The 20,726-nt window shown below is 41.9% G+C and overlaps 1 protein-coding gene across 4 annotated transcripts in view; it reads right to left on the reverse strand.

Moving 5' to 3' along the window:
* Window positions 1–16,207, reverse strand: part of CRLF2 (cytokine receptor like factor 2) — a 29,217-nt gene extending 13,010 nt beyond the window's left edge. For 3 of the 4 annotated variants that reach the window (XM_072994416.2, XM_072994414.2, XM_078390351.1), the window contains exons 1-5: window positions 15,725–16,024; window positions 13,554–13,607; window positions 11,795–11,912; window positions 3,231–3,397; window positions 818–954 (exon numbers count right to left, since the gene is read on the reverse strand). In XM_072994416.2, coding sequence (XP_072850517.2) covers window positions 818–954; window positions 3,231–3,397; window positions 11,795–11,912; window positions 13,554–13,607; window positions 15,725–15,800 — 552 coding nt within the window. In that variant the 5' untranslated portion in view covers window positions 15,801–16,024. Of the gene's footprint in view, window positions 1–817; window positions 955–3,230; window positions 3,398–11,794; window positions 11,913–13,553; window positions 13,608–15,724; window positions 16,025–16,049 lie in introns of those variants that run through there. The other variant, XM_020813029.3, reaches the window with a different exon arrangement.
* Between the last annotated feature and the right edge of the window lie 4,519 nt (window positions 16,208–20,726).

Below are 20,726 nucleotides of genomic sequence, written 5' to 3' on the forward strand. Positions count from 1 at the left end.
AGAGGAGAGGAGCACGTACTACGATTGGTGAGTGGGCAGTTGCACTGCGGAGGCAGGGAGAGAAGTGCACTTCACCCAGGGAATGGGCAAGCATGCAGAGGAATTGAGAGAGGGGAGTGGGTGGTATCTGAGGAACATCTGTGTGGGCACCACACTGAACTAAACTGAACCACCAAACTGCAGTTCACGCCCATCTCTACTTTCAGCCCTGCTAATTGAAATGTCTTAACATTTAAGCCCTGTGAACTCTGGCTCCACTGCAATGCTGGTCAGATGTACTGTGAGCAGGCCAAGAAGATACAGCCCAGACAGAAGTTGCATTCATGTACAAATGATACTTGAAAAGGTGCTGCTACGTGAGTAAAAACTATTTTAAATAAGGCACTGAGAAGTATATACTGTATGTGTGTGTGTGTGTTTTATATTACTGTGGTGTGGGAGGAAGAAAGAAAGAAAGAAAGAAAGAAAGAAAGAAAGAAAGAAAGAAAGAAAGAAAGAAAGAAAGAAAGAAAGAAAGAAAGAAAGAAAGAAAAAGAAAGTCTTGTGCACCTTTCATCCTATCTTGCATTAATCTGCTCTCAGAGTAAAACTGATCAAAACAGGAAAAAGATGAAGCCAAAATAAGCTGCAAGCTCATCGTTGCTGGACAGCTTTTTGCAAGATCAAGTTCACTTTGGAGCTGCTGGCATCATAAAGACTTGAATTCGTCACATGGTCTGGTGAGAAATCTAATGGGAAATTCTTCACAAAAGAGAATGTCCCTTTCCAAGTCTCCACTTCCACTCCCCCCTTAAAACACCACCTCCCACTTACTTACATGCCAATTTTCATCAAATCTGCTTTTGTACTGAAGCTGAAAGTGAAAACAGTGTGGGGCATCTGGAGATTTGCACTGTACTGTTAGTTTGTCATTGGTCCACTGGAAGGTTACATTTTCAGGTGGGTTGGGCTTGACTGATAAAAAATAAATACAAATAAAAATAAATACAAATTACAGTCTTTCTTGTTACAATTCTTCCCCCCAAAAAATCTTCATTATAGACATATGCATGCTTGATAATTTGGCTTTTTAAGAACCTCTTTGTTCCTGCACAGTGCAGCATTCCATATACTTCTGTTTGCTTGCTTTGTTGTTTTGTATCATTTGTAGGCTGCCTTTCACCCAGTGAGGGGCCCCAAGATGGCTCACAACGTTTAAACAAGTAAAATTCAAAACACAGTAAATCACACATTAAAAACCAATTTGATAACAATAATAATAATTTAAAATATATCAAGCCATTAAAAGCATTTGAAACTTTAAAAGTGACTTACCTGAAAACCAGCATCCAGGGGTTCCATTATGGTTAATTAAAGCCTGCCTGAAGAGGTGTTGGCAGAAGGATCAAAGGGAGGGGGCTAACCTAAGCATCTAGGCAAGAGCGTGCCACAAATTGGGAGCAGCCATAAAGACAGACCTCTCTCATGTCCCCATCAAATGTGCCTGCAGTGGCAATGGGACGAAAAAGAAGGGCTGTCCTGTAGATCTTAAGGCCAAGAAGGCTCATATGTGGATACAGAGTCTTTCAGATAGCCTGAACCCAAACTATGTCAGGCTTTATAGGGAAGAGACTAGTAGTCCACGAAATTGTTTTGGCAGGGGCACTATATGCTCCCTCTAACTGCATGTTGAACCACATGAGGTTTCCCATCTGTCTTCAAAGGCAGCCCCACATAGAGCATGTTACAGTAATCCGTGAGATATAGCTAAAGCATAAATCACTACAGCCAAATCAGACATGTCAAGGAATGGGTACCACTCATGCACCAGTTTTCATTGTGCAGATGCACTCCTGGCCACCACAGAAACCCGATCAGCCAAGCTCATAGTTCATAGCTACAGGATATTTTTTAAAAAACATATACATTTTTAAAGCACCAGGTAGCTAAGGTGATACCACAAAAGCCACATTCCTGCAATATAATACCATATAATTGGATAGAAGAGGAGCCACTGACATTTGAAACTGCTCAGAGGTCCCAATTATTAAAATACTACCAAATATCAAACAATATAGCATACCAAGAATCAAATGCTGTTCACAATACTAGTGGTTCTGAGAGTAACTCTAGATCTTTAGGGATTTACCCCTGTCCCCACGTGCCATGAGAATCTGAGGAATATTGGTCATGCTGCTCAGGAAGCCTGAGTTTCTCCTGTTAATGGTTTACTATAGGCATAAACCATTAAAGGCAAAGGTGGAGTGTATTCTGCCCATTGTCAGTTTACACTGGAAAATACAAGGAAGTGGAAGTGCTCAATTCTCTGTAGTAGAGAAAGATTCCTTGGCACAACTGAATGTGGGAAGTTGGCACATTTGAAACAGCGCATAATGTAGAGAAAAATGCTGAATGTCAAATAAACATTGTCAAATATTCCAGACAAGTATCACCAGGCTGGGCCACAGGGGTATCTAAGTATCAAGTATCTAAGGAACACCTGGAGAATAGGGATGTGATGAGTATGGCAAAAGTTTCTTATTACTGGTGATTTTCTAACATTTGCCATGCAAAGACTGCCCACCAAAACTTACCCAGTATCAATAAGATTTTCCAGTTGGCTGCAAAAAATGAGACCCACTCTCATTGCTTCCCTTCCCTCCATTTTCACTTATTGTTCTACACAGAAAAATGGCAAATTATCTACAGTTTAATGTCTTTCCCAGTGAATCCTGTACAGGGAAGATGCTGTTCAGCACAAAACTTGTAACAATTCTATGCAGTTTCTTCTGCATTTATTAAGTGCAACCTATACAGGAACAATGCCATTTGGTGGAGGAATTGTAACAATCCTGCAGGGTTTGGATCTTCCTCTGCTCTTTCCAGATGATTCCTGCACAGGAAAGATACCATTGTAAAAACCCTGCACACAGAAAATCATGACCAGGAAACCTGTGAGAAATCATATCGGATCCCCCTGAGAGATTTCTTGGGGGATGGGGTGGGGGAATCTCACACAGAGAATCTTGCTGTGAGAAGTACTGTAGAGTGATTTTTCCCCTTGGTTCTTCTCTAAGAGCAAGAGGGTATAAGATACATGCCCAACTGGAGAATAATAAACATAAATATCAGCACAGAGAAAAAGATCAGGAATCAAAATATGATTTATTTGCAGAATGTATGTGATGGGAGAGATACAACAGCTAAGTTAAGCACTGACATATGTGAGTTAATAATATCCACTGACTTACAAAATGTTGATGTGTCTTGCTCATCATAATAAAGTTCTTTTGTCCCATTTGCATCCCAGATGGAAATAAGAAGATTAGCATTTCGTTCAGCCTGGAAGACACATCCAGTGTTATATCCTTGGTCAGTTATATATTGGGGGCATTGCTTCTGCCCCTGCTCGTTATATCTGCAATTGAAGTAGTGACACTCAATAATGTGACAAAAATATTTTCTTTTAAAAGAAGCAATTTTGATCCAGAATTATGAGTAAGACCTACTGAAAACTATTGGACTTGCATGTTAAATGTCCTTTGACAGTGTTACCCCCTACTAGAGATGGGCAGAAACCTCAGTTCAGAGGTTTGTGCAAATTTGGTGCTGTTCCTGCATAGGTGTTATGCAGATACCATGTAACCAGGCTTCATGCTCTGGAGAGGACACTTCTCGATACAGAGCATGTTACCATAGTCTCCCGAGACTGAAGGATGCCTATGATGCACTTCCCCCTCCTTCCTCCTCTGCACATTCGCCATTCTCTGGGTAATGTGTTCTTCCCTCCTTGCCTCCTCTGTGTGACTGCCCACTCACCATTAGCACCTGTGCTTCCCTCCTCCAACTCTTCCAGCAGCCACCCACTCCAAGAAGACCTGCCCTGCCTCCTTGTCTCCGTGGGTGGCTGCTGGAGGAGGCAGAGAAGGGGAGTACAGCTGTGAACAGTGAGTGGGCAGTCATGTGGAGAAGTCAGGGAGGAAAGCACACATCACCTGGGAAATGGGTGAGTGTGCAGAGGAAGAGGGAGGGAAGTACGTGATGTCGCACAACACCCATCTGGATGCAGCACCAAACTGGCACAAACCTCTGAACTGAGGTTCATGCCCATCTCTATCACATACCCTTTACTAATACTGGAAGAATTTTTTTCAGTGCACAGATATATGATGGATAAAAGCTGGATTTGAAGTAGTAGATGTAAAAAAGAATTTAGGGGTCTTGGCAGCCCACAAGCTAATTATGGCTGAAAGGCAGTCATAAGTCACAACTAGAGTAAGTCCATTAGACCAGTGGGGATTTGGTGAGTCAACTCCTCCATAAATTCCATTGATTCAATGGGTCTGCTCTAATTGCAATTTACTGCTAGATTTCTACCTATGGGTCAACAATAGGATACAGTAGTTTAAAAGAAGGGAAAAGAAGAAAAAAGCAAAAAAGCACATGCAGTACTAGGTTGCATCTACAGAAGTATACTATCAAGATCAAGATAAGTAATATTGTGTTCGCGAAGGCTTTCACGGCCAGGATCTAATGGTTGTTGTGGGTTTTTCGGGCTCTTTGGTCGTGTTCTGAAGGTTGTTCTTCCTAATGTTTCGCCAGTTTCTGTGGCCGGTATCTTCAGAGGACAGCACTCTGTGCTCTCAAAAAATGAAATCACAAGAGCCATCAAATCAAGAAAACAACACCGAACTGAAGAAGAAAAACAGCCACCCACAAATAAAGTATTTCTGCCATACATCAAAGGGGTCACGGACCGCATGGGGAAACTTTTGAAAAAACACAACCTACAAACAGTATTCAAGACCACCACAAAAATGCAACAAATGTTACGGTCAGCAAAGGACAGAAGGGACCCCCTCACTACTGCAGGAGTATACTGTTGGGATCTGCAAGATGAGGGGAAGTAGGGGTCTTGCAGATGAAGCCTGTCTCGGGATCTGCAGATGAAACCTCCCTCCCCTCTTGACCAGCAAGGAGAAAGGAGACGAGCGCTCAGGGGTATGTTTCAGGGCGGGATCCGGATGAACAAGGACAGCCTGCCGTCAGGCCTCTGTCCAGATGGAATCTTTTTCTCCTTTGCCGCGCCCCCTTTTTTATTGTACTCTACTACCTTTGCACTAGTTAATCAATACAGAGGTAACTAATTTCCTTGAATACACAGCAGAATAACCAGAGTGCTGGTAAACAGAGACAGCTAATTTCCTTGCATACAAAGGCATCAGTAAACGGAGTGGTTGGTAAACAGACAGGCTGGTAAACAGACAGCTAACAGTAAACAGACACAGATAACTTCAAACATACAGACAATGTAAACATTCCTGAGGAAGACACTTTAACTACATTACCCAGAGACAATAGACAGCAGGTTAATGATCATCCTTACTGGACGTTAGCCTTGCAGTTTTAGCATGATGTCTGCTACTAGCATACAGATATATACATTTATATACATTTATAATATACATTTGCTACTGCCATAGATATATACATTTTAAAGGCATACAATTTCCCCACATCCCAACCGTTTTTTATTTATTTTGTTGAAGACAAAGGCTGTGGTAGACTCTTGAAAATTCTGAATCCAGGGAGTTCTGGTATGATGGCATGAAGTCAGGCTCATCTTCAGCAGAGGGCGGAATAGCATGTTCCAGGCCACTGGGAATAAGGAAAGCATTCAAATAGCCAAACCTGCTTCCTTGTTGCGCTGAGAGCCAAAACTCTTTCTTTACAACTTTAAAACATTGTTTTGATGGAATAAACCTGGAATCTTGGCAAGAGAATTAAATTTACAGTGTAGATTAAAGAAAACACAATATTGGATAATTAAAATTACAATTACAATAAGATTGCATAACCAGAGTAATAACAATTTTCAGGAAAAGAAAGCATATTGAAAACATATTATTCAAATATATAAGCACAACATACTGCTAAGAGGCAAAAGCAAAAAACTTTAAGGTATACAGAAATTTTGCATAGAAATATGTGACACAGACAACTTCCCCACTGAAGACACACACACCATGAATTTCGTGTATGACACTTGACTGGAGAGATACATATAGAGCTTGGCAACAGAACAGAAACTTATTTTGAGGGATGAGTAGTAAAGAATGATGCTGGTATGCATCTGCCTGGCTCTGGGGCAAAGTTCTTAAACTGTACAACTGACTGAATTAAAAAGTTGCCTGCTAGTGCCCTTAAATTTCCCCTGGACTGAAAATGTGTTTCTACAGGCAAGCATGTCAGATGAATCAGCATCACAGTGTACAAAATTGCCTACTGTGGGGCCTACTTGTAGGGAATAATATGTTTCTCTGTCTTAGGAATAAACAGACAAAGTTTTCATATTACATTAGAAAATAATTTTCAAGGAAAACTGTGACATGTAAAAGAATAAACATGCAGTGTCTACAACAAAATTAAATTCATATTAGGAAAAACTCAAAGGCTAAAACTGCAGTTAATTTTGAGCATAAAACTGAGAATTGCTTCTCTAAAATTCAATACTTTAAGATCTGGCTAACAGAGGAAACACATGTCATGCACTCTTATCCTGCAGAAAGAAAAACAAACAGGTAGCAAACCACAGCTTGCAGATGAACATTCAGGGAGAAATCAGTTGTAACAAGTCTTTCTCCAAATTGGAAGGTGATGGGAGAAAACTTTCTGGTTCGCCTCCTCCCACCCCAATATGCAGCATTAGTCTCTCTACTGGCCAGGTGGGAGGCATTCTTTGGTGATCTGTATAACTGCCATGTCCGGCTGAGTAAGATTTTTCATCCAAACAGGATTATGCATATGGAAAAAGCAGTCCAACACAAGCTTCATGTTGGTGTGTAGCAGCCACCCCCCCTTAGATTTTCTTCCTTCTCCCCTTCTTAATATGATCCATCAAATGCTTGTAGAGCTGCTTTTGTACCCCAGTCCATGATCACAGAAATCTGGGCCTGGGTCCCAATTCCACGAGATATCATTCAACTTTGGCTGAACAGGCAGAGACACTGAGGTAGCTGCTTCTTCTTTCAGACCAGCAAAGAAGGGAGTCAGGCATACAGTTTGATTTGCTGATTGGAATGCGTTTATAGATACTCCTGCTGCTTGAGTTAGAGCTGTTGTCGTGGAGCCTTGCTGAACAGCAGTAGAAAATGCAGCTCCTCCCATAAACATTAGAGGACCATCAGGGGATGCACCAGCATTAATTTTTGTTCGCTTAAATGCTAAATCCTGCCATTCTTGAAGGCAAGTGAGTCCTTCTGCTGGTGGAAAGGAATCTTTTGTCAAGGCCTTGCAGTCATTAAACCATGGGGCAGATAAAGAGTCCATCCCATTGTCCTGGTTACTGCTTCGCAGTTTGTGGATGCCTTGAGATGGGGGCAGTTCAGATCCAACAGGAACTGCTATGGCAGATTCTTGCATGACAGCAGAAATTGCACAGCTAGTTTCTGGACAAGTTTCTGTTGTATCCATTGAAGGATGGTTATCAGAGAGTTCCAGAAAAACATCTACTTCTGCTTCATTGACTATGCAAAAGCCTTTGACTGTGTGGACCACAACAAACTATGGCAAGTTCTTAAAGAAATGGGAGTGCCTGACCACCTTATCTATCTACTGAGAAACCTATATGTGGGACAGGAAGCAACAGTTAGAACTGGATATGGAACAACTGATTGGTTCAAAATTGGGAAAGGAGTACGACAAGGCTGTATATTGTCTCCCAGCTTATTCAACTTATATGCAGAATACATCATGCGGAAGGCTGGACTGGAGGAATCCCAAGCCGGAATTAAGATTGACGGAAGAAATATCAACAACCTCCGATATGCAGATGACACCACTCTGATGGCAGAAAGTGAGGAGGAATTAAAGAACCTTGTAATGAGGGTGAAAGAAGAGAGTGCAAAAAATGGTCTGAAACTCAACATCAAAAAAACTAAGATCATGGCCACTGGTCCCATCACCTCCTGGGAAATAGAAGGAGAAGATATGGAGGCAGTGACAGATTTTATTTTCCTGGGCTCCATGATCACTGCAGATGGAGACAGCAGCCACGAAATTAAAAGACGCCTGCTTCTTGGGAGGAAAGCAATGACAAACCTTGACAGCACCTTAAAAAGCAGAGACATCACCTTGCCAACAAAAGTCCGAATAGTCAAAGCTATGGTTTTTCCTGTCGTGATGTATGGAAGTGAGAGCTGGACCATAAAGAAAGCAGACCGCCGACGAATTGATGCCTTTGAATTGTGGTGCTGGAGGAGACTCTTGAGAATCCCCTGGACTGCAAGGAGAACAAACCTATCAATTCTAAAGGAAATCAACCCTGAGTGCTCACTGGAAGGACAGATCCTGAAGCTGAGGCTCCAGTACTTTGGCCATCTAATGAGAAGAAAAGACTCCCTGGAAAAGACCCTGATGTTGGGAAAGTGTGAAGGTAAGAGGAGAAGGGGACGACCAAGGATGAGATGGCTGGACAGTGTCTGCGAAGCAACCGGCATGAATTTGACACAACTCCGGGAGGCAGTAGAAGATAGGAGGGCCTGGCGTGCTCTGGTCCATGGGGTCACGAAGAGTCGGACATGACTAAACGACTAAACGAAACGATGGTTATCAATCCCAGTTGCCTGAGGAACGGCAGAACTGGGAGGCAACTGAGTTTTCCAGGAGGTGTTCTCATGCTGCTCCAGGCAAGCCAAAGAGGCTGAAGGGAGTGGAGGCATAATTTGAGGGAGTTGTTTGATCATATTAGCCTCGAATTCTGGATCGAAAAAGATGTTACGTGTGTCTTGGAGGCAAGTACACACTACAAATTGTTCCTGAAGACTTGATAACGAAGTCCCCATATTTCTTAGAAGTGTAGGTGTCTTACTTGACAAATTCCACTCACCCGAGGGATCCTTGCGGATGATTGACGCGTCTTGGGGCCTGTGCCAGGCGAGATGAGTGCGAATTGTCGAAAGTTGACCTCAGTCCTACTCATCGGGATCCAGAGGATGCATGCGCGCGCTGTAGCCCTTCCATACCGGGCGTGATGAGTAGGACGATAGGTGAATTACCTCAGAGAGGGCACCATTTGTTGGGATCTGCAAGATGAGGGGAAGTAGGGGTCTTGCAGATGAAGCCTGTCTCGGGATCTGCAGATGAAACCTCCCTCCCCTCTTGACCAGCAAGGAGAAAGGAGACGAGCACTCAGGGGTATGTTTCAGGGCGGGATCCGGATGAACAAGGACAGCCTGCCGTCAGGCCTCTGTCCAGATGGAATCTTTTTCTCCTTTGCCACGCCCCCTTTTTTATTGTACTCTACTACCTTTGCACTAGTTAATCAATACAGAGGTAACTAATTTCCTTGAATACACAGCAGAATAACCAGAGTGCTGGTAAACAGAGACAGCTAATTTCCTTGCATACAAAGGCATCAGTAAACAGAGTGGTTGGTAAACAGACAGGCTGGTAAACAGACAGCTAACAGTAAACAGACACAGATAACTTCAAATATACAGACAATGTAAACATTCCTGAGGAAGACACTTTAACTACATTACCCAGAGACAATAGACAGCAGGTTAATGATCATCCTTACTGGACGTTAGCCTTGCAGTTTTAGCATGATGTCTGCTACTAGCATACAGATATATACATTTATATACATTTATAATATACATTTGCTACTGCCATAGATATATACATTTTAAAGGCATACAATTTCCCCACAGTATACCGGATACCTTGCAGTTATGGCCAGGTATATATTGGAACCACAAAACGAAGCATCCACACCAGAATCAAAGAACATGAGAGACACTGCAGACTAAAACAACCAGAAAAATCTGCAGTAGCTGAACATGCCCTGAAACAAACTGGACATGAAATTCTATTTCAAAATACTGAAATACTGGACAACACCGGAGAGCACAGAGTGCTGTCCTCTGAAGATGCCAGCCACAGAGAATGGCGAAACGTTAGGAAGAACAGCCTTCAGAACACGGCCAAAGAGCCCGAAAAACCCATAACCATAAGTACTGTATTGTGATTCTAATCTACTTTGGTGAGACATCACCTGGAATACTGTGTCCAGTTCCTGGAACCACAGATTAAGAAAGAGTTGAAAAGATGAAATGTAGCCAGGGCAGGAAATACTCCTTTGTATGTAAATCACAGTAAGCTTTTTACTGTGGTTTACATATCTACAAACAGGTGTGAAACCACCTATTTTACACACCCACTTTTAATGTGCTTCCTTGCATTAAGCTTCCTGGAAGTTGAAACCAGAGCAGCTGGGGCAACAGTCCTCACGTGCAGCAAAAACAGAGTCACTGAAGCTGTCTCTCAGGCCAGAACAGCATCCCACAGAAATCTTTCACCATAGGAAGCATCATAGAGCTAAACTCGACACACACTCTCTCTAAAACTGATACTAAAAATAAGCCATGCTTTCAAGAGGACGCAAAGCAAAGCACTCAGTATGTCCCAGCTTTAAATGAGATAAGAGAAACGTCATGTGTTTTGTTAGGGAAATCCTGATAATATCAATTACTTTAATGTGTTAATATGTTGCTTTTCCACACTGGAAACGATTTCCTACACTTTTCCATACTGAACCATAACCAACTGTTGTGTACAGTTTGCAGTACACAACAAATTCTTCAAATACACCATCATATTTAAAAAAAAAAGTTTGTCATTAACCACACATTCAAATAAGAAAAAAAATAACCCACTCAGTTGAACGTCTAGCATTAAGAGAAACAAAATATACACAAACAAAATACACACAGTGTGAACAGTCACTGTGTGTATTTTGAGGAAACGTGGGTTTGATTGTTGAATGCTTATTTGTCTACTTCCTTGCTCTTCAGCAGAGAGAGAGAAAAGAGTACAGGCTTAGGATGTCAGTTGCTGCTTCTGGCTTCAAGTGCTGTAAGCCAATTTCCTTTTTCCTTCTATTCAAATATTTTCCAAATTCCTTTCCTTCTTTTTTTTTTCAATCTGCTGCTCCAAGGTGTCTTGACAATGGGCAGCAATTTGAAACAGTCCAACAGTCCTCTGCTACGGTACCACTGGAAGTGCCAGTGCTGTCACCATGGCCACTATCCTCTTCTTCCTTGACCTCCCCTCGTAATTGTGAAGCATATTTTTCTATTTTTAAATGTAATGCATCCAAACCCTTCCTCTCTTCAGTCCAGACGATTACCCCACCAGGTCAATGGAGCGCTGTCCAGCCAAAAACCGGGTCAATGGCTACAATACACTTCTACTTTCATTCTGCTTGGTTCATCTTCATGTACAGGTCTTACCAGTAAGCAGTTAAATCTACACTGCTCCCTACAATGTTTAAAATTCCATTTCTTCTCATCATCTGTGTGTTTCTTACTGATTTTTTAAAATTTTCAAATATGTCAATATTCGGTCAACTTACACATCCCATATGCAGTTTAATTTAATATACACACAGTGCTATGTGAACAGTACTGATGTAGTCTACCATGCACCACAGTCTGTAAGAAATACAATTAAAGTAAATTTCCTTCATTTATCATACACATCTTAGAAACCTGCATGAGGAGTAGGTACATGGGGACAAAGGCAGAGGTGGTACTGAGATTAGGAAAAATCCTAGTGGCTCCGGCATCATATCCACCTATGCCATTGCCCAACATCAAGCATCTCTTCTTTATAGCGCGCAGCAGTCCCAGGTTGTTCTATTTGCCCACAAACCTGTTAGTCATCCTTACCTGCTGTGCAGAAGGCAGCATAGTGTCTAGGGGAAATCCAAGTGGAGCAAGAAGGGAAGGCAGAAAAATGAATCAGTACTTACTCATAAAACATTGTTGTGTTCACTTCAGGAAAATTTTCTCTGGCAGCCCACAAGATCTCCATTCTCTCATTATTCTGATTGATAATTGTGTAATTTATACATGCATGATTGCTGTCATCTGGAAAATGTGAGTGGTTGCAACGAGAAGCAAAATATTCAATAAGATTAGGCTTCCCACCTAAGATCCAAATGTATACCTTGTAATGGAAATGCTAATGTGGTTTTTCAGCATTCAAACTCCAATGTATGGAAAATCCAATCAAAGAGTGTAGATTGCACATAATCCTGGAGGCCTCCTCCCCATTTGCAGCACCTACTGCATCCTAAGACACAGCCAAAAAGGAGATTTGTGAAGATAAAGTAGGGAGAAGGAGAGCTATACATGTTCCCTTGTACTCCCTGGAGGAAAGGTAGGATATAAATGTAGCTAATAAATATGTTCAACTTGGGGCAATTCTGCCATCGCACAGCAGCTCTCACTTTCCATCCCATATTATTCAGAAGAACCCCAAGCTCTCTGAAAGGTTTCTGGAAGGGCACAAGATACTGCAGAGGGAGGAAGGGGATGAGAAATGTTACTTCCACAAAGTTCCTTAAGCAAGCTTGGGCTAGAATCCAAGCCAACCATATATCCACTGGTGCCAGTTCTCAGATTCAGCCATGGCCTTCCACTGTTGAGTCACAAAGTGTGGTGGAGAGAGATACATGAGGCCTCTCAAAACTGCCCTGACTAAATCTGGAGCTGCACACCACCCTTCTCCCGCTAGCAAAATTGATCAGAGTTTCATGAAAGTCCTAGGACGCAGAAGAGCTTACAGCATGTAGAAAGAGCTCACAGCAAGAAGTCATTCTCATAGATGTCTATTAGAGAAGAGAAATAAAGAAGAGAGTGTTGTTTTGGTGGGAGTTGTATTTAGGGATATATAAATGTTTTCTTGTTTCAGTCTCACATGCCAAATAAGTGCAAAGCTTTGTCTCCTCACTTATGAAACAAGGGTGTTTTTTTGTTGATTGTGAAGGGAATTTATGCATTCCTCACACGACCAGATAGGCGGGATATAAATAAAATAAATAATAATAATAATAATAATAATAATAATTTGTGAAGCTGATTTTTTGGTACATATCTATAAATCTGCCAAATTTAACTGCTGCCACATTGCTTGGGCTATTGAAAAGCAGAAGCACTAAATGGGTTGATTGCATCCTTGTGAACAATCAGAGCATTCTTTTGGGTTTGTTGGGTGTAATCAGGTTCAGAAAGGGGAAAGGTGTCAGTGATATTTTGCATAAATTATATGAAACACACACGTGTTTCACTCTGAAGGCAAAAACTCTTACAGGGACTGGAAAATCCCTGGCAGCCTGTCTTGCCAGGAAAAGAGACATTGGCCAGATATCTTCATATCCCTAGTTCAGTGTGCATGCATGTATGAATAAGCTCTAAGTCACGAAGAACTTCAGCCTTGAAGAATCTAAAGAGTAGATGACCAAAATGTGCAAAGGAACAGTTTGCCCCAAATGTCTGATGCTCAGGAGCTGGAGAAGAGAAGAGAAGCACACACTGGTGTCTACCATAAGTCTTTGTACCAAGGGTCATGGAGGAAGAGCAAAGCAAGGAAAAGACCAGCCTAATTCATTCATCAGCTACAGATAGAACAGCTGAAGGGGTCTCATTTCCTCCCACTCTGCTGCAAGACAACGGGAAATACAGAACTGAAACTATTGGAGTGACAGTGCATGTTTGGGTTTCTGTTACCTGTTTCTTCACAGCTGCTTGGAAAATCAGTGTCTTGAGAGCTGGGACATAAACCTAAGAAAGAAAGAAAGAAAGAAAGAAAGAAAGAAAGAAAGAAAGAAAGAAAGAAAGAAAGAAAGAAAGAAAGAAAGAAAGAAAGAAAGAAAGAAAGAAGTAATCCAACACTGTAAATGACAAATGGGGAAGCTGTTACACTTACCAATGTATAAGATATAACTAACATTCAACATTTTCTTAAAAAAAATCATAATTCTTAAAAACAGTAACAGAAACAGGGACCCACACTCACCTGGGGCACCCCAGTTGTTGCTGGAGCATCAGCCCAAGGCTGGTGAACAGTCACTCGAAGAGGCCAGAGGCTGGCATGGTCACTCCTGCATGGTGACCTCTAAACCAGTGGTCCCCAACCTTTTTGACACCACAGACCAGTTGGGGGATGGGGTCCGTGCACGGGGGGCACCCCCCATGCTCTCGTGCATGCATGAAAGGGCAGCACTTGCTTGCGCGGGCAAGCAGGCACTCACACACATGTACAGGGCAGGCACACTTGTGTGCATGCCCAAATGGGGTGGGGGTGCTTGCAGAGGTGTGCGTGCACTCATGCACATGTGCAAAGGGGCACTGCGGGTGGGTGTGCGGGAGGGGAGTGCATGTGGGGGGGGGAGAGCTGTCTCTGCAGCCCGGTCCAGCCAAGACCACAGACCCACAGCGTCCCACCCCCAATGTTGGCTATTGGCCGGAGATATGGGTTTCTATTGGCCAGAAAGTTGGGTTTCTCCTGGATTGGCCAGCAGAAAATGTTATTCGGATCTCAGGCAAGCAGACCAGAAAACAGGAAGATTCACTCCAGCCCACCTGCCCAATATAAAAAACGAGCTGGGACCTTCCTGGTCAGTTGGCAGCTCACAATTTTTCCCTTCTCCCTTCCTTCTTTTTTATTGCTTCAGTATTAAGGTTATTAGTCAGTAGTAACTGATAAGTGATCACCTATGTCTCTTGTTACTTTGCCACAACTTTGTTAGCAGTTTGGGGCCTTGGGGTTGGATCTAGACAGAATGAGAGCAGCAGACAGGAGCCTGCTCTCCTAGCTCAGTAAAGGAATCAGCATGACGAGAGCTGGGGCAAGGACATGGTCTGGCCTAACTCGGAGATCCGTTGGTATGGCCCTGGCTCAGGTGACAGGGAGTCATGGAATGGCATACACCCATGCAGATTGCCTCTCCTGGTGGCACCTTCAGCAGCTGCTGAAGGGGCCAGTAGTTGGCACTGAGGGGCAATCAGGTCTCTCAATGCAACAGATATAATTCTCCAATTCTGGGCCACAGACTGCTGCTGTAACCAATAAAATCTGTGGTCTTTTCTTCTCCAAAAGAGCTGTATACTCTCTTCTTCGTATAAAGGTGTAGATGGCCTGTGGCCTGCTCAGCGCTAGGCCAACAACACTAATGCACCATTTACATTTCAGGAGAAACCCTTGCACTTTTACCTGTGAGAGTCATGCTTCAAGAAATCCATGGGATTTTGGTGACAGGAAAAAAATAATTTAACATCCCCTGACCCTTCACAGAAGATGGTGGAAGCATTTAAATTGACAGCTGATCAGGATACAAGGGGTTGTTTGCTGTTGGGACGTGAGGAGCACACCAAATGGCACATTGCTTCTCTCTCTGACCAAAGAGGCCCTCTGTAGCCCAATCTACCCTACACTCAAAATGGTAAGTCTAGACTGGCCCTAGTCAAGACAGAGTTTAGTGCAAACAAGAATGCATTTAAAGATAAATCAGTGTAATATAATTCTTTCTCTCTCTCTCTCTCTCTCTCTCTCTTTGAAATTTCAGTTACTTTAACCAAATCATCATTCTGTCTTATTACTGAGCTTGGTCTAGAAAATTCTGGCACATATGTTATTTGAGACACTTAAATTTTGTTTCTTTCACCTTACACTCAAAATTTTTAATTTTAACTTAGTGCTCAATTTGTGCCGTGCTTTATTTTTACATACAGTCCAAATTCATAGAATAGCACTGTTACACTGAAGACTGATTTTGACTCTAGCTTTCATTTAAGTTTTAATGCAATTATTTTTGAAACAATAAATAAAAAGATTTCAGAACTGCTAATCATGACATCTTTGCTTAAAAAAGAAGTCACATTTACAAATTTCAACTTACATTGTGCCCATGACTCACGTGCCGACGTGTCGATCCAGAGAAGTACAGCCACAAAGACTGGAACATACCGTCCCATAGTTTCAGATCTAGTCTTCAATCAGATGTTCATCAACTTAAACCACAGCAATACTTCTCTTGAACTGACTTTATACTGAATATCTCTATATCAAAAAAAAGAGAAACATTTTAAAAAAGGAAACAAATCTGGAGGAAATGACTATAGGAAACCTTTGCAATAGTGAGAACATGATAACATATTCTCACGTATTGTAAGTGACTATAAACCTCCAATATAACGCCACCTCAGAACCAGAAAAATCCTTACACTAGCCCAGCTGTGAATCTCTGATGTGTCCCAAAACTCTTCAGCTGGCCATTGCTAGATAACAAAGCAAAGTTTAAACCAAGAGCTCAGTTAGCGGCATCCTTTATTTTTATAAACAGTCCAAATTCATAGACTCCCACTGTTATAAGAATGCTGAAGGAGTCCCGTGGCGCAGTGGTTAAACCGCTATACTGCAGCCAAAAGTGTGCTCACGACCTGGGGTTCAATCCCAGGCAGCCAGCTCAAGGTTGACTCAGCCTTCTATCCTTCTGAGGTTGGTAAAATGAGTACCTAGGTCGCGGGGGGGGGGGGAATATGTAGCCTGCATAATTAACTTGTAAACTACCCAGAGAGTGGGGGTAGCCAAGAGGATTGCAGAATTTCCAATCATGACATCTCCACTTTAAAAATAAGTATTTGTATATCTACAAATTTCAGCTTACCTGGTGCCCGTGGCTCGGGTGCCAACATATTGATCCAGAGAAGTATAGCCACATAGCACTAAGCAGCATACAGTGGTGCCCCACACCACAATGATAATCAGTTCCCCTGAAATCACTGTTAAGCGAAAACATCGTCCAGCGAAAACAGTTTCCCCATTGGAATGCATTAAAACCCATTTAATGTGTTCCAATGGGGAAGTCACCTCGTCGTCCAGCGAAGATCACCCATAGGGGAAGCCATTTTCTGAGCACCGATCAGCTGTTAAAATGACTGCCCTGCGAAGCATGGGTCCGGAAAACACAGGGCAGCCATTTTGTGGAGCTGGAAAACATTGTCATCTTGTGAAAAAACGGTTTGAGAAGCACAGACCTAATTGATGTCAAGCGAAAATTCCCCATAGGGAAAGTCATCGTCGTGCTTTTTAAGCCTCAGAAAAGGTCCTAGAAGCTGGCGATTTCACCTCCGCTGGCCCCATGGGAAGGGGGGAGCCTTGCAAGGGTCCGAGGGGGCCTTCCAGGACCTTTGCGAGGCTCCCCCCACCCCCATGGGGCCAGCGGGGACAAAATCGCCAGCTTCTAGGAACTTTTCTGAGCCTTTCAAGCCTCAGAAAAGGTCCTAGAAGCTGGAGATTTCCCCCCCCCCCACCGTGGGGGTGGGGGGAGCCTTGCAAGGGTCCTGGAACAGACCCTAGGGCCCTTTGGAGGCTCACCCTGACCCCCATGCCGGGCCAGAGGGGGCGAAATCGCCACCTTCTGGTACTCTTTTGAGACTTGGGAAGCTTCAGAAGAGCCCTGAAGGTGGCGGTTTTGCCCCCTCTGGCCCCTGGAGGGGCAGGGTGAGCCTCCAAAGGGTCCTAGGGTGTGTTCCATAAGACGGACCTCTCCATAAGGCTCAACAAATTTTTAGGAGAAGAAAACAGATTTTTATTTTCCTGTTTTCTTCTCCTAAAAATTCAGTGCATCTTATGGAGAGGTGCGTCTTATGGAGCAAAAAACATGGTAAATTTAATTTAATTTAAACAAAAAAGAAAAAATATATAAAACACTACATTATCACATGAGCCATTTTGTTCTGCACAACCCACTTGTGTTATGTGTTCTTCTTTGCTATATTTCAGACATTTCATTCCAGTAATATATTGATTCTCCCAATGTATCCCTTCCCTTTCTGAAACACATATAGCAAAACAAGTTCCATAATTGTTTAAAATCATTACATTCCATCCTTCCTCTTTTAATCTTTGTTTCACAAGTTATCATTAATTGCCATCTTCCACATCTCTATACCACTCCTCCCTACTAATTTGATTACTTTTCCAATGTTTAGCAATTATTAACCTTGCCACCATCACCATCATAATAATTAATTCATTTTCTTCTTTCTTCAATTGATTGTTACCAACCAGATTCAACAAAGCAATCATCGGGGACTTCCACACCATTTTTCTCTCTTATCTCTTTGAAAATCATTGACCATTCCTTATATCACAAAACCATCACATATGTAAATACATTCCCTTTTCTTTTTTACATCTCAGATCATAATATTTTTTCAAGACTTTTTGGATCCCCTGTGAGGACCTATGCTCTAAACCACATATACTCCAGGTGATTTCCACTGCCCTCTCTCCTGAAAGGGCGTTATAGGTTAAAACTAGTGTTTTCAATTTGAAACTTGGGAGATAGCTGACAAGTCTTCAAGTAATATAATGCATATTTTAAAAATCTAACTCTGCAGAACAAAACTTAAAACACCTTCCTGATGCATGAGTTAAACATCGAGCCTTGGTATCCACACAGTAAGTCGGTCAGTTTGTGACTTCCCCAAAGCTGCCACTTATCAGATTTCCTGAGTGGTTCAAGCCTGTTCCAAATGAGATAAGAAATAAATGATACCAGAGGCGCCATCAGTGATCACAGAAAAGTTCTGTGTATGTGCTCTGATCATATCTCCAGAAGACAAAAATGGTGCTTAACCATAAATTTGAAAGCTAAACAAAAAAAAAAAAAAAAAAAAAAAAAAAAAAAGGCTGTTTTCATAACAGGAAAAGAGCTTTTCTAATAAAGACTGAATTTCTAATGCCCGAAAAACAGCAAGTCATCTTATTCATCTGTCGTATATTATTTTTTAGTTAAAAAGACAGATCAGATACATAAAATAACACAGGTCTGTTCTGTCACATTGATTTCAACTTATAGTGACCCTCCCAAGGTTGTCTAGGTATAAAGTTGTTGTAATCAGTTTACTTGGCCCTCCATCTAGTGATGCCATGAGATTGTGCAGCTTTTCCAAGGTCACATATGTGGCAAAGCATTTAATCCTGTCAACCATGCATGCTTCAGAGGATTTCAGATGGCCCCTCTCCTGGCACATACAGTGGGAACTCAAACCCCTGCCCATGCCTCTTTCAGCAAGTGCTCGAATCCACTGAGACACAATAGCTCAAAGATGCAGTGAAGAATTGCATATCAAGCCAGTTCTAACGTTTCTCAACTTCTTTACAATTGGATTTTGAACATGTATTGGTAGAACAAGGTTGCTTACTGACATCCTCTTCTTTTTCTCATTTTGTTTATTAAGTATTGCTTACAATAGAGACACTGCAAATTGGATTTCTTCAGCATATCTCCATTAATGGGCTTACAACACTACACATATTCAGCATTCCAAAATGGCACACAGTAATGGGACTTTGATACCGAAAACAAATCAGCTGCATTATAGTAGTGAACAGTGTTGTCCATTTATAAAATGATGAAGACATCTAGAATAGTCATGCTGGCACTATCTGAGCATGAAAATTAGTTATCATGTCTCACTGGTGACTGAAGGAGGGTGATCAGGAATCAATAAAACATCTTCACTTTACATCTTGTATAATGCTTTGTGGATACGTCGAAATATGAACAAGAGCAAATCAAGAGAGAACTATCTCTGGAGGCAAAAAATGTTGAAACTGAGGCTGTCCTACTTTGGACACATCATGAAAATGCAACATTCTCTGGAAAAGACAATAATGGTGGGGAAGGTTGAAAGCAGCAGGAAAAGAGGAAGATCAGAGACAAGATGGACTGGCTTCCTAAAGCCACTGGCTTGAGCTTACAAGAGCTTAGCAGAGCTGTTAGGACAGGACATTTTAGAGATCACTTATTCAGATGGTCACCATAAGTTGGAGGTGACTTGAAGGCATACAACAACAGCAGCAGCAGCAGCAGCAGCGGCAGCAATGCAGCAATCTTGGATTTCTGTAGAAAATATTTAATAATTTATGAATTGATTAATTCAATATAATCTGAAATAAGTCTTGCATGAATGGTGCCTGTTTAGAAATGGGCTAGGTTTTCTTTCTTTAACTTCCATGATTTATTGTAAACTATAAAATGTAACTTAGTTGTAGGCACTTTCATCTCCGTTTCATTTCATCTCAGCCACAATTATTCACTCACTCCCCACCTTAATCTCCTAGAGCTATAAAGTGCTTGCCACTGTTTCCACAGTTCAGTGTGGAAACTGACAGAGAGAAGCTACTGCTTCAGTCTGAGCCCCTCTCTCCTTTCATCTTTTCCATGGGTGCTTTCATTCTTCTTCATCTCTGTATCTGCTCCTGCAGAGCCATCCACAATGTCAGTCCTTGGAAGTCCCTTTTCATTACAGTGAAGTCATTCCCAGCCGTGAATAAGTGACAATAGGGTCAGTTGAAATGCTTTTCAGATCAATGCCACTTTTTTGATCTGAGGGCTCTTGCTATACTTCTCAATAGGACTTTTAAAATGAAAAGAAAGAACTGTGAATGCCTATGAAATCCATAGAAGTTAAGCTACTACTGTAGATCTGGGAAGACTTAACTCTTGAGGATGAAAATATCTTTGTGTTGTAGTTAACTTTGGGAAAATTGCACAGTTCCAGGATGTCCCCAGAAGAAGGGAATAGTGAACCATTTCTGAGGACTCTTTTACCTAGAAAACTCTGAAAAGGATTGCTAGCACATTATCATTATCATTGTTGTTGTTGTTGTTGTTGTTGTTGTTGTTGTTGTTATAGTTGTTATAGTTTAAGAAGAGGTAGCCATGTTAGTCTGTGCAAGCATATTAGGCAAAATCCAAAGGAACAAAAGAAGACAAAACTGTTTGGCACCTTAGAGACTATTAATGACATTTAAAGACCTTTAATATATACTTAAGTGAGCGCCCGTCGCTTGTCCCAGCTCCCGCCAACCTAGCGGTTCGAAAGCAT

Source organism: Pogona vitticeps, chromosome 3 (genome assembly GCF_051106095.1).
Source record: "Pogona vitticeps strain Pit_001003342236 chromosome 3, PviZW2.1, whole genome shotgun sequence".
NCBI classification, from domain to species: domain Eukaryota; kingdom Metazoa; phylum Chordata; class Lepidosauria; order Squamata; family Agamidae; genus Pogona; species Pogona vitticeps.